This window comes from Panicum virgatum, chromosome 1N (assembly GCF_016808335.1).
Source record: "Panicum virgatum strain AP13 chromosome 1N, P.virgatum_v5, whole genome shotgun sequence".
Taxonomy (NCBI): domain Eukaryota; kingdom Viridiplantae; phylum Streptophyta; class Magnoliopsida; order Poales; family Poaceae; genus Panicum; species Panicum virgatum.
This window is the reverse complement of record NC_053145.1, coordinates 18,107,134-18,121,972: the sequence shown is the minus strand read 5'-3', so window position 1 is coordinate 18,121,972 and position 14,839 is coordinate 18,107,134. Positions and strand designations below refer to the sequence as shown.

General features: G+C 44.6%; 1 protein-coding gene across 1 annotated transcript; it reads right to left on the bottom strand.

Annotated features, from left to right (window-relative positions):
- Nucleotides 1-8,005: 8,005 nt before the first annotated feature.
- On the bottom strand, nt 8,006-14,486 carry LOC120653383. Its single transcript, XM_039931139.1, has 7 exons — nt 14,238-14,486; nt 14,081-14,154; nt 13,901-14,011; nt 8,942-9,387; nt 8,762-8,823; nt 8,640-8,669; nt 8,006-8,480 (listed from the first exon to the last, which is right to left on the bottom strand). Exons 1-7 carry the CDS (start codon nt 14,484-14,486, stop codon nt 8,397-8,399), a joined length of 1,056 nt encoding a protein of 351 aa, XP_039787073.1. The 3' UTR covers nt 8,006-8,396.
- Between the last annotated feature and the right edge of the window lie 353 nt (nt 14,487-14,839).

The following is a 14,839-nucleotide window of genomic DNA, read 5'->3' as shown; positions in this document are numbered from 1 at the left end:
GCCAATGTTGCCACTGGATATCCACCACCCTTACCCAAATCCATATTCGTTGTATTTGGATAGGGCATAGATTATTCATCTCAACTTGAATATGTGTATGATATATATGGATAATACCCGTTTTACCCATGTACCCGTTAGCTAGTTCTTTTCTATTCTCTTATGTTCCGTACGTCCGCTCTTTGACGTGGGGTCTACGTATATGCGTGGCTACACTGTTTTGCACAGAGTTGCTGTCGGTTATACTGAGTTATCTACAATAAATTTCAGTCAATTTTAATAAAATTTTATAGTGTGAACGCGAGGTTTTATTTTCAGGGCCCGGCTCTTGACGTGGGGCCCACGCGTAGGTTTAGCCACACTGCTTTGCACAGAGTAGCTGCCGATCATACTGAGTCATCTCTAACAAATTTCAGCCAATTTTGATAAAATTTTATAGTGTGAACACGAGGTTTTATTTTTAGGGTCTGGCTCTTGACGTGGGGCTCATGTGTAAGTCTAGTCACACTGTTTTGCACAGAGTAGTTACCGATCATACTGAGTCATTTCCAACAAATTTCAGTCAATTTTGATAAATTTTTATAGTGTGAATACGAGGTTTTATTTTTAGCGTCCGGCTCTTGAAGTGGGGCCCACATGTAAGTCTAGTCACACTGCTTTGCACAGAGTAGCTACCGATCATACTGAGTCGTCTCCAACAAATTTCAGTCAATTTTGATAAAAATTTATAGTGTGAACGCGATGTCTTATTTTTAGGGTCCGGCTCTTGATGTGGAATGCATTTCATCCAACTTCACTTGCAGATCTATTGCCTACCCATTGGATTATCTATAACAGTTGGGTAGACCTGGGCATGGGTCACCCGACCCGAACAACCCGACCCAACCCGCCCGAAAAAAACCCGACTCGACCCGACCCGAGCTACGTGGCGGGTGGGCGCGGGCCGTATTTTTTGACCCGCAACAATCAACGGGCCGGGCACGGGCCGTGATTTTTGACCCAAAACCCGACCCAACCCGAAAAACCCAACCCAAAGGCCAAAAAACCCGACCCAACCCGAAAAAAACCCGACCCGACACGCCCGCGCAGGGTGCACGGGCCAACCCGACCCGACCCGGTGATAGGTACGGGTCGGGCGCGGGCCGTCCTATGCGACCCGTGACCCGACCTTGACCCGACCCGAACCCGACCTGACCCGACGTTTGCCCAGGTCTACCGTTGGGTAATTATCCACTCATTTAGATATGGATTAATTGGAGATGGATAATATATGGGTATGGGTGTGGATAATCCACTCCCTCCCCAACGGCAGATGGGCCATGCTGCAGACACATGGAGCAGAACTCGAACTGTTTCATCGACAGGGGAATCGAGTCACCCAGAAGCTATCGTACAATAATCAGTCGCTATATCGTCATTAAATCCAGTAGTCAGTCGTCTCTCAGCGCCAGAAGGTCCTGGTCCGCGAAGTTTTTCTCGATCATCAGTAATAACGCGCGCGCATTAAAACTGCGGCGGCCGATGTGTCTGCTCCACACAAAAAAAGAAGAGTCGCGATCGCTGACGAACAGTTCTTCAGATCATCAGATGCAGCGAACAACTGATCATGAGCAGGAGACGTCTGGCCGCTGAGCTGCTTGTTCTTCGTGCAATTCTGTCATTATGCTGTTTTTCTGAATGTTGTTTCCCCTGATGTAAAGTTAATAAACTGACACACAGCTCTAAGCTGCAAATTCTACCACTACTACATTTCAGAATGGTTTCAGTGCAGCAGCTGCTGGTAGACTTTGTAACGCATAGGCTGGAATACTGATTCTGAATGTAGACCGGCAAGCAAATGCAGCAGCTGAATTGCTGTGCAATCACAAGAGATCCTGTGGACTTCCTGTCAAGAAAAATGGGAAGAGGAGATTCAGAGGACATTCTGCAGGTACTGCGAACAATTGATCTGTCCGGGAGGAGGAAGAGAGCATTAAAGTCCAGCGGTGAGATACCTCACTACCGCCTTAATTACTCAGCTAACTCTCCTCCTTGCATAACCATGGCCAGTTCAGGAGGCAGTAGTAATACTAGGCCGGTTGACGCGCGATGCGCGTCTATTTGGAAGATATTAACTTGAAAAGAATGATAAAACATAAATTTATATTTTGTTGTACTCAATCCAATATTAAATTTAGATATTTTATACTATCATAATGGTCATCTAAGCACAGTATAACTTTTTTTAGAAAATCGTTGACTTTTAGGTGTGAGTAAAAATAGCTGACTGAGTAACGTATAAAATTAGTGATGAAAGAATAATTGATCCTATTTTTTGAATTTATGTACGGGAAACAAATTATAAAAAGTATTAGAGCTATCGCAGATGAACGTGGTGTACAAAGTTATTATTTTCATATATATAGGAAAAGTTAAATTTATTTTATATTTTGTATACGAAATCATCATTGATGTTTTTTTTCAAATGATAGAGACACCTAATAGTACCGTGAGTCCATTAAGTGGGGCACATTAAATGTGCATGGGTCGCAAATGGTGTGGCTCCCACTTTGTAGTATACAAACAGTAGAGCTATTACATGTGAACGCAGTATACAAAATCATATTATTTTTTATATAAAAAAATTAAATATATTTTATACGTGGCCCACTTCAATAGTATGCGGGCCCCACTTAAACAGTACACGTGGGCCCCACTTAAACAGTACACGGGGGCCATGAACAGTACCCGGGGGTCCACGTGGGCCCACTTAAACAGTACACGTGGGCCCATGAACAGTACCGGCCCCCCACATGAACAGTACCCCCGGGCCCCCCCACGTGGGGCCAGAGCGAACAGGAGCGCTCCAAGATTTGGAGCGTTAGTATAGTACTCAATAGCTGCTAGCCTGCTACCTTGACTTGTCATTTTGTTCTGCTACCTGGGTGTAATGTTCGAGTCGTCATTGCGACTTCTATTCTGGACATGTTTAGCCTTCAGGTGGCGTGGCTGTTTATTCTGGTCAGTCTCCTTGGTTGTTTATTTTGGAAAAAATTGACTATGAATCTGTGCTGTAATAATTTGGATGACACATGGGCTGTACCAATGATACATGGGCTGCTGTGATGAGATGATATATGGATTGTGTCCATGAAAGTAGTTCTGGAAAATAACTGGCTAGAATTCGTATTAAAATTTTGTTTTGTTCATTTAGGCCTATTGAGCAGTTGGGTTGGGCCTTGCTACAAAAGAATAGTGGGTTTTAAAATGAGATTAAAAATTGTATAAAAAAAATAGGCCTTATAATTGGGCTTAGTCCACAAATATTGAAAATACAATGGGCTTATCCCATGAATAGACTGTTGATTGATGGCCTTTCTTGGGCCATTTAATATTTTGTGACGAACAAAATCGTCATAAAGGTGCTGCAGCTCCACATCATTGCCACATTATCCGCATACAAGATTTTATGATGTTTTATAGATCTTTAATGATGAAAAACTGTAGTCGTAAATTAGTGACGATATAAGAATCGCCACAAAATTTATGGCGAAAAAACTTTTTTTCATCGCAGAATACCTTTTATTACAGGGAATAGATGATGAATGAATTTTCGTCACACAAGTGTCACAAGTTGTGAAATGTGACTGCTTTCTATGACATAAATGAAACGTTATGAAAGGTGATATTTGTTGTAGTGTGCCTAACCGAACTAAGGGATAAATCTTCGTGTCGAGAGTTTGCCTCATCTCATCCCCTTTTTACGTTTCCGCATTTCATATTGCATCTTGTGTGCCTCTACTTTCCTAGAGTAGTTTCTTGATAGGACTAGACCATTCGGCGCGCGATGAGCGCCCTACCATATAAACAATAAAAAAGCATGTAAGAAAATAAAAGGCAATCATCATGAGTTACCTGGCATGCGCACTAACACCGAAACACATCCGAGGAACTTATAATCGAGGTGTTTGTTTGACATTTAGACGATTAACATTACAACACATCCATCCACCTTGCCTATGTGTTTGTTCGGCACTTAAATGATGAATATTACAGCACATTCATCCAGCTGGGCTACCCTACCGATAAGATCTAAGGTGTCCGTCCGGCAATTTGAAACATAAGATTACAGCACATCCAATCACCTAACCATCCCACCGTTTTTTTTGCATCTGTCCGGCATCAAGGACATCATAGCTAGAGCACATCCGATCACCATAAACGGTATAACCAGTATCAATAGCTACCAAACAGCCTAGCCGGTAGCTTTTGATACTAACCTGAATCGTCATTGGAAGAGGAATCTAACCAAAACGCTACACATGTTGCAGGCACAGGTCGACGAAGATGATGTGCCGACGCAGACTAAAGACACCCAAAAGTTGACTGCAACGCGGAGCGGCAAAATGAGCACGAGCCTGTCTGCTCATGCCTCCTTGCTGGGGCTACAAAATGACAGAAGTTCAATTTCCAACATGTATCTACCATGGTGATGTAAAAGAAGCATGCAAAACACGTTGGAGGGTCCTCATGTAATGTGTAAATAAAGTTACTTGCCATATTCTGCTATAATGTACTGCAGATATCCTGGGCTACTTAGAATAGCCAGCTCATTCCAGGCTTAGTACATGTATCCTAGGAACATAGAATTTATAGTGATGGACCTGGTTTCAGGGAACGCATCAAGACAACTCTGACCAGTAGCATAGCAAGTATAGCCACCTAGGCTATCATTTTCAAATTCACATCTAACCTGACATGTCTAGTCCATTTGAACATTCACATATCAACCAAGTATTCTAAAAAAGTAGGCAGCAGCTAGACAAATTATTTGTTTCATAAACTCAGCAAGAAAAAATGTAGGATGTATATGTTTATAGAGTAAAATGCACTGGGGGTCCTTAAACTAGTTGACCAGTTCTATTTAGGTCCATGAACTTCGAAAATGCATTTTTAGGTCCACGATCTATTCAAGTGTGTCACTTGATGTCCAAAACGCCTCTGACCAGCGTTGACTGCCTACGTGGACTGCCACGTCGGATCCAATGTGGCCACAAGTCGCCACGCGTGCCTCGCCGCCCTGCTGAGCTGCTCGCTGCTGCGCCGATGTCCTGCCCAGCTCGCCCCCTCCTCTCCTCTCTCCCCACGCGACGTGCGGCGCGCGCCGGTCCGGTGCCGGCCCGCCTGGCCGCCGCCTGGTTTCGTGCGTGCCTCCCCTGCTCCTTGCGCACGCCGCTCCCCTGCTGCAGGGCCGTGCCGCCTCACGCCGCTCTCGCACCTCCATGCCGCACCTCGGCCACCGCTCCTCCTCCTATTTGAGCCCTCACCCGGTCCTTGGCCTCGTCGTGTAGAGCTTCCGGCGCTGAAGCTCCTCCCGCCGCCACCGTCCTCCGTCGGGCCACCTCCTCAACGCCGCTACTCGTCCTGCGCCCGGCCAGGGAGGCTCGCCGCACCCCCACACGGGCCATGCGTGTGCCATCCCTGCCACCGCTCGCCTCTCTTGCCGCCTCGCCGCTCGCTGGCGGTAGGTCAAGGCGCCAGCAGCGGCGCACGGCCCCGCAGGCGGCGTGGTGAGGGCGGCAGCACCTCCAGGCGTGGTGCGGACAAGGCTCCTCCCAGGGACGACGACGGCAGGTCCTGCTCCTCCCCCTTCTATTGCAGGGGCGCGACGGCCGGGGTCCTCAAATTCTCGGTCGCGGCATTGACGGCGGTGTGAAGACGGCGTGCAGGCTGGACGGCGGTCGTGCGCAGGCGAGTCGGGGGTGGCAGCACGGGCGAGCCCGCGGCCGAGCAGCCGGCGACTGCGCGGGCGGCCACGAGGGCACGCACAGGGGCACCAGGAGCGGCAGCCAAGCGACTGCGCGGCGGCGGCGGCCCAGTGCCGTGCGCGCAGGGCCCGCACAGGCAAGGCAGGGGCGACGCGAGCCCCGGCCGGGCTGGTGAGGAACGGCGGCCTGACGGTGGTTGCGCCGGCGGGCAACGACGTGCGGCTGGCGCTCCTTAAGTACCCGTTTTATCCCTTGTTTATCCTTGATAATGGCATGAATTCAATATCAAAATCACTAACTGTCCTAACCCCGGCCTAATTATTGGTCATTTTCACATTTGCACATATATTTTGGAGGAACTTCGTTTTTGCAGGTTTTTTGCCTATTTTGGAGCATGAAATGATGAGGCCCGTGATTGAGCGCTAACACGGAGAAAGACGAAGGCCAAAGCCCAAAGGAAGGACCAAAGCCTATGTTGATTCGAAGCCCATTCATACACATCCACCTTCCAAGAGAGCCCAATGACCAAAGCACGAAGCCGTAAAACTCTGGGGACTTAAACAGAAGATGCTGGAGCTTAGACGACAAGCACCCCTATCTAAATCGCGGAGATAATGACGTCTAAAGCCCACATGTAAATGTGAAGAAAGTCAAAATGTCGAGAAAAGACACATGGAGGAAGATGGTATTGAGATTTGGAGGTTTACCCATGAGATCAACTCAGCCCGAGAGATATTTGCGCAAACAGCATGATCTTTCGGTGCGGATTCAGAGACTTACACTGCAAAAAATCTGGTGATCCATGACGATTGAATTTCGTCACAGTTCATTGAAAAATCGTCATAAAACAGTATCTATGACGATCTCAAATAACGTCATGTATTGAGCGTCACAGATCACACCTCGTGACGTTCCTTAAATTTTCGTCATAGATTGCTTGATCCATGACGTTTTAAAACCGTCATGGAATGTCTCTAGGCCCCCTGAAGCCCAACCCAAGCCTGTTTTCTATGACGAAAATTAACGTCACGAACAGTATAATTTTCGTCACAGATTATATTGCCATATCACACATTGATGACATGGAGGATGATGTGGCTGCTGACATAGTGATGATGTGGCTGCTGACATGGAAAGTGAGGCTGACATGGCAAGTGACGTGGCTGCTGACATCAGCAACACAACCCATGAATTGAATGGGCCCAATTCAAAGTGGGCCTGATTTCAGCCCAATAATTATTATTAGCTAACCAGAATCGGCTTTATACACAGCCCATTTAACAAAACAAAAGTTCCAGCACAGAAGTCACAATAAGCAATTACATCCAAAATTATAATGTCATATCAATAATGTTTGCACCCCAACATCATGACATCAGAATAATGGATCACATAAAGTTTTTTTCCATGTATCAAAACTAGCAGCCTAACATTACAGGAAAAAAGACAAACAAAATAGAGCAGAGACAACAAAAGATAGGTTTTTCATCAGGAGTATGAACCAGCAGCAGCAATTAAGGAAGCAAAGAATTCTTTTTCATCACCACATCAGTTTTGATGAGTGTTGTGGCAGCACATTTGGCTAGCAATGATTTTTTCTAAATGAGGCTTCTCTTCTATTCTAACTGCCAGTTCTTTAACCTTTTAAATCACCTGCAAAAATTAATGTCAATGCATAGTTAACTTTAGAAAATTGTAAGGAATAAAAATGATTGGCTGCTCAAAAGAAAGATGGTAGTTACAGACATACATGTCTCTTCAAAGTAAATTGAAGACAAACATTTTTATTTGAAGCATACATGCTAACATGCATATAATAATAATGAAAGGCAAGAAGAATCGAAGCATACCAGATGCACACTGCAATAGACTGAATGCTTGCAAAGAAGTTATCATCAGCAGCACCCTGCAATAAACTCATTTTAGTTATCAATCAAGTGAGCTAAAGTGGTCATCATGACACACGCCTCAGGGCACTCTCAGACCTAAGCACCACTGGAAGGATATACGCAGTCAAGTAAAGTAGTCAACATTGGATGAGCATTTTGTTATCAGCAAATTGTTCCATAAATAAGGACCGATTTGGATAGGGGGTCTGGTCCAAACCACATGAATACATGATTTAGTTAACTTTGTGACGGAATCCTAAACGCTCCTACAAAACCGTACTGAATAAATCTTTATCCGAGCAGTAGCAGCAGCGGTGCAAAGAAAAGAATATCAAGCCATAACTAGAATCAGGAGGTACTACGAAGATACAGAAGTTGCTGAACAAGTTAGTGCTGACATAAAACTTTGCTATACTCATCATATACATAAAACCGCCTCAAGAGTTCAGAGTCAGACAAGTCCAAGCAGTGACATCAAAAGGCAGACCCAGCAAATACATAGAACCACCGCTTAACGACATGCTTGTGTAGAGGATGCACAAAGGATGGCTAAACTACTCATTGCTGTGCTATAAATATTTACAGATTTTGGTTGGTGTAGTATCCAACAGAGATGATAAAAAGTTTAGCAGAGTGTAGTGACAGTGACGGATATTTCAGGCTGTTTGCTAGTACTGTTGATTTGCTATAATGCTTCATATATAGTTAGAAAATTGGGGAGGACAGGCACACCTTTGTTTCTACTTGCTGTGTGTCAGACTCAAGGAACACGCCCTAGCACTCTTTGCACAGCCTTCTTTATGCCCTCCTGGTCTAGGGAAGATGTCAAATACACTTCCTGGACCTGCCAAGTAATAGGAAGGAATCACAATTCTTGTACTTCTATCTAGTTGGCATTGGCACTGAGCCAGCCAACAGGCCAAATGCTAGCATAATGAAATCCTCAGAAAAGAAAAGAAAATAAAATAAAAGAAATCAAGTGCAGTATCAGAAGAAACCTAACCTGCCTCCCAGCTCGCACAAGAAACCTAACCTTCATTTTCCTCCTAATAGGTTACAACAAAAATAGCCACACCCAACAGCAAATTGATGGTGCCATGGAACAATCAAAGAAAACTTAATTACCTTGACAGAAATGGACGTTCCTACTAGGTCCTTGCTAACATCTTGGATGGGCCTTTTTGGGTCTGCATGCAAAGCTTAACTAAAATCACCCACTACTCGTATATTTCCTGGCAATCACAGGATGCTCACAAAATGTGTGGCGGATTGCTTGCGAGAATTGGAGGAAAATAAAACTAGTACCTCTGCACCAGTGCACGGGGCTGAGGAGAGGGTTGGGCACGAACCCCTGCAGGGAGTTGAACTTGACGACGAGCCCGCCGCTGTTCGCCCTGAGCACAGGTAGCGTGAGGATCTTCCCCTGCTCAGGGAAGAAGAGTCCGTGCTGCCGCCTGGAGAGCTTGCGAGCAGCCAGGCCTCCTCGATCCAGCGGCCACGCAGAGCGCGCGCACGGGCGGCGACCGGCTGCTGCGCAGGGGCCGGCGGCGCGTCGGGCTTGGCGAGGGCGGCGGCCGAGCGCCGGCCATGCGGCGCGCAGGCGACGAGGAGTGCGGCGTGCAGGGGAGAGGCAGGGGCGGTGGAAGCGGCGGCTGTAGGGGGAGCCGGCTGGAGGCGGCGCTCGGGAGGAAGAAAGAGGAGGCGGCAGCTGTGCACGGGAGAGAAGGGGGTGGCGGCTGTAGAGAGGGAGATGAGAGGATTAGGGTTAGGGCTAAGGGTAGGGGTAGTTTTATAGGCTTTGGGTTGGGCCGAATTGGACTGTATGGGCTGAAGTAGTTATATGGGTCTGAATAAGATTTGTCTCATATCTTCATTGTTTTATATTTTTTCTTTTTGTTTACTTTATAAGAAATCTTTTGAAGTAACATATAAAAATAATTATGTTATATACTCTAATATATTTTTGTACGTAAAATACTGCACCTAAGTTTCCATGTAGGAGTTTCAAGAATTTTCGAACAAATATGGTATATTCTATGATTTAAATAAATATCTACATGCTTGTTGAAAGTAATTACTATTTGAACTAAAATTATCTCAAATAATATCCAAAAAATACCAAAAATATATTTTAAGTGTCTTCATTCTATTATAGATCACGTCCTGAAAATGGAAGAAAATTCCAAATGCTTGTTAGGGATAATTGAAAATGTTACTTGCATCCTTAATATAAAATAATGGTAATAATATCTAAAACTTCTTTGAAAATTCTGAAAATTGTCATAGAGTCCTTTTATGGATGTTTAAGCTCGAAATAAAAATTTCATTAGATTTTGCAAAAAATATGATATACCTTGTTCACAAAATAGATGCATCTCTAACATTGTTTCATACAACTCAACACAACCTTTGAAGTTTGTACACCCTGAAGTCTTTTCTTATTCATACATACCTTAAATTTTGACACAATCTTACCTTTACCCTCCTATTAGCATTTGTTGATTTACATTACCACTTGTTGTGCAAATAAGTTATTTTTCTATTTTTAAATATCTAAGTAAGACAACCTTGTGAAGTAAATTGCAAAACTATCTATCATTTAGCTCCCAATACAATTTTTACATGTAATAGACAACATCTAAGTTGCCATGTAGGAGTTTTAAGAATTTTGGAATAGATTTGGTATTTTCTACCATTTAAATAAATTTCTGCTTGCTTGTTGGAAGTAATTACTATTTGAACTACAAATATCTCAAATAATATCTAAAAAATCCCAAAAAAATATTTTATATGTACCCATTTTATTATAGTCATATCCTAAAAATAGAAGAAAATTTTAAATGTTTATATATATAAAGAGTTCAGACCATATGTAAATAGATTTAATTTCCAACTCCATCTCAAACAAAGGCATGGCGCAGCGGTAGGGTGCCACAGCCTTATCCATGTTACCCTGGTTCGAATCCTCTTTGCTCCGTATCCTCCTTTTTTTCTCCGAATTAACACTGTGTACATGTGTATAAAAATATAAATACCAGATACCAACAGATTTGTTGGAGCGTTGCATTGGTAAGGACGTAGATTATTAACTTGAGGACCAGGGTTCAAACCCCTCTCCTCTTCTATTTTTTCCACGTTTTTGGCTCTGGAGTTTGGAGCTATCACGCAATAAAAATATTTTGGGTGCTCTATAACTTAAGCAAACGGCTGGTGCAGGTTGGACTGCTATGGCCCTAGACTGAGGTAATTGGTTCGATTCCTGCCTGCGTCAAATATGTGTACCTCAAATTAGATACGAGATTTTTCTATAAAATCATATTTAGCTTCACGTGTTCCGTCATAACCCACCACCTTATGTTGACCATAACATTGGAAAATGTCAAGTTATATTAGCGATTATTATTCAAAAATATATTTTTCTATCCTCTATTAAGTTGGAAGAAAACATGTTATACGGAAAAAATCAAGACATATCAATTAACATCCAAACAAACGCTACTAAATTAAATATCATGATTTTAGAAAAATTTGGAAAAAGGAACCATCAAATTTGGAGTTATTATGAGGGAGTAATACCAATTACAAAATTTACTTCCGGATTGAAAAGAAAAAGATGGATTGCATATGTGTTTATTATTGTAGAACCATGTTACAAAGTATAATTTATTGTGTTACCGAACAGCAACACAAATGAAGGCGCAGCCCGGTGGTAATGCGATTAAGTCTTGTCTCTAAGGTCTGGGTTCGAATCCCCATTGCTATCTCCGTGTGTCTTTTATTTTTGAATTAAAACTTGAAAATGTTAATATATAAATACTAGTACCAAACCAGAACACAAGTTTGGGCGCAGCGTGGTGGAAGGGCATTAGCTTCTGTTTGCTGAAATCTGGGTTCGATTCTCCTCCTGCCTCTCCCTTTTGAGTTTGTTTTTCCCCCTCCGCTGGTGCATTTTCCCCCTGCCTCTGGGCTTTTGGCGCAAGACAACAAGGGGAGAGAGGGATCGGCCCACACACAATTGGCGCATGACAACAAGAGGAATTGCCACTTGTTCTACAAAAAGTTTAGTTTTCTATTTTTTAAATAACTAATTAAGGCACGCCATGAAAGTAGCTTGCAAAATATAGCATCAATATTACACATCAATATTAAAACATAAATAACTATGACGATTTCTATGACATTAATATAAAAACGTCATATTTTGTGGGCTCAATTACGATGAATTCAATAAAACGTCATAAAGTTCTGGGCCTAGGGTCCATACATTCAAATTCGTCATAGATTGTGTGCAATTGTGACGCTCCATTAAAATGTCATAAAATTTTCGTCATAGATCACCACATTTCTTGTAGTGTTAAACTGCCTCTAATGGAAAAAGATTGAATACCAAAGTTGTGGGCCTCGATGAGAGCTTCGATTTGGACATATGGAAGGCTCAATTCGGGTCAAGGAGCTAGGAGATGTGGCCCCCGAAATACCTGCTGCGCTGACAAGTCCGAAATCAGACAGATTTTCTTGCGAGGCTGTTTTGGGATCTTATCTTCGTTTCCAAGTAAAGCAATGAATACCAAAGTTGGAGATAATTTCGTGGCACACAATCTGGACACCGAATTTGCATTATTTAGAGTCCGGACATAGGAGATATGGCGTCGGCAAGGAAGGGCTGCGAAACAGGAAAATCTAGACGAGGCTGATTTTATGGAAACCAAGTTTGTTTCTCTCCCAAGGAAGATCTCATGCAAGGCAAGGTGGAACACGCCCCAAGGCTCCCCAAGGGCATAAATACAACCCCCTAGGTGCCCAAGGGAAGGGATCCAATCAACCCAGAACTCGACGAAAACCTAGGGCTAGGACCGGAGGGAGACGACGGCCGTCGCAAGTCTTCGAGGGTACCTAGGAGATGGCTTAGGCCACCCCTAGCCGCCATGGCCTCCCTGCGAGGTTGTGCCATGGTGGGGTTCGAGAGTCAGCCCCAACATTCGTCGGGGTATGTACACACACGATGGTGATATCAATCTACTCTTTATTCTAGTTGTCTCGACTTTGGTCTACTTCAATGCATGCTTTCTTTCTCATATGTAATGCATCAATATGTTCATAGTAAGATTAGATCTATTCGTGGTAATTAGTCTACATCTTGCGGATACGTTGAGGTAGCATGTTTTAGCTAGTGGTTGATTACCCTAGTGTGGTGACAGCATGGCGGAGGGAAAAGTTCTAGCGACGACATGATGTGGAATAGGATCGATGGCGAGTACCATGGGAGTCTGGGGTAAAGCTTTCGGAAACCTTAGGCGTCGACACGCACCTCGCACCGGCGACCTTGGGAAAGTAGGCCGCTTGCAAGCTGCCTTTCTGAGAGATGATTTCGTGTACCTTTAGTTGAGATGTAATCTATGCTTTGATCACCTTTTTCACTAGAACCGTACCTAGAGACGATAGGCCCTAGCTCCTTGGTTGTGTTATCTCATCTACGGTAATGGGTGTGATGAACACTTATGCTTCATTTATATCTATCAAGTGTTCAATTTATATGCAATCTTCGCTTCATGTTTAGGGTAGGTTTGATAGATTAGATGGTCAACCCTAGTCGATTCGCTTTCGATCCACGGATGATAAACCTTGGGGGAGTACTCTAAGGGAAAAGCTACCACGATCCGTGCGCTTGTGGTATGTAAATTGGCGCTTTAAGAAGCGTCAACAGCGGCCGGCCAGCGCCCCGCGGCCGGTGGCGCGCAGGGGCACGCACGGGGTGGCCTCGCGCGTGGCGTGCAGGGGCTGGCGGCGCTGTAGGCTCCGCCCTGAGCTGGCGGCGCTGCAGGCAAGAGGGAGCTGGCGGCTGCTGCTGCAGAGGAGGTGCAGGGGGTGGAGGCACGCGTGACGGCCAGTGGCCACGTTGGATCAGACGTGGCGGTCCACGTAGGTAGTCAACGCTGGTCAGAGGCGTTTTGGACCTCAAGTGATACACTTGAATAGATCGTGGACCTAAAAATGCATTTTCGAAGTTCATGGACCTAAACAGAACAGGTCGACTAGTTTAAGGACCCCAGTGCATTTTACTCATGTTTATATCCATCTTTTGGTCTATAAATCAAGAAGGCTCATGGAAGCTTCGCAGATCAGGTTTCAGTTTGTTCATGAGCAAAGGTATGTGATCAGATATATAAGCATCGACTACATAACTGGTTTGAAAGGAACATTAGCATATTTGTCAGGGTCTACAGGCTAGGCTTTTGACTTAAAGGAGAGACATAGAAAGGGCACCTTTGCTGATCAGCAGAGGCTGCACCCCCGCTGCTGCCACCGTCGTCTTCCTCGGCCTCATCATCAATCATGAGTTTCTTGGCCACGTTTCCTTTGCTTGTTGGACGGGACCTATAAGCAGCATTATAAGCATTTCTAGAAAGGCGTGTGTCTACGTGAGAATTTGTAAGGATGGCTAACCTTTTCCTAGTGGATGTCTTTTGTGGCACCAGAGCACTCTTAGAAAGCTTCACAACAGGATTTTCAGACTTGTCCTTTGACGACAGATGCAAAGGCGATCATGAATGTGTCCTGTAAGAAGCAGCAGGTAGTTTATAACAAATTGAGTAGCATGTACCTTGTAATTAGCCGTGCTCTTCACACTTTGTGGAGTCTGCGGCGCATCAGATGCAGGTAAGGCAGGCCTGACCGAGGAGGCGTTGGAGGCATGGCTATCAACAGAGCAGGCAGCAAGTGGTGACATAGGAAGAGCCTGGTTCTGATGAGAAGCGCCCTGGTGAGAAGCGCCCTGGTGAGAAGCGCCATGCACGCTGGTGGTGGCACCTTCTGACAACATGAGTGAAGATGTCTGGGATGTGGCCGGCATCGCTGGAATGATAGAGCCTCCTTGACCGACTTCTCCAACCACTGTGTTGACTTGGAGTGTTATGGTACCGGAATCTATGGTGCTATTAGTAAAACACTAAAACTGACTATCCATGTGAACGTCTTCTCAAGTAGCCTTGTAATCTCATCTGGAATGAAGTCAGTTGGGTTTTCAGCCACAAGGGTGTCAGCCAATTTCCTTGTCAGTCGTTGAGCTTGCCTCCCAAACAGAATGAACTCAGCAGCAGCTGTGTCGTCACCAGCTAGTATGGATAACTTGAACCTATCGGTGATAAGATCAGAATAGGCAACAGAAAGTATCTGATCAAGAAGGATGAGAAGCTCATATGCAGA

What these genes read in the sequence shown, in the direction of transcription:
- LOC120653383 (XM_039931139.1), bottom strand. Translation starts at nt 14,486, where the DNA reads ATGCCGGCCACATCCCAGACATCTTCACTCATGTTGTCAGAAGGTGCC. An exon ending in GCCTCTGCTGATCAGCAAAG is followed by an intron (nt 9,388 to 13,900) that starts GTGCCCTTTCTA and finishes CTAATCCTCTCA; the next exon opens with TCTCCCTCTCTACAGCCGCC. An exon ending in CCCCGTGCACTGGTGCAGAG is followed by an intron (nt 8,824 to 8,941) that starts GTACTAGTTTTA and finishes CTTTGCATGCAG; the next exon opens with ACCCAAAAAGGCCCATCCAA.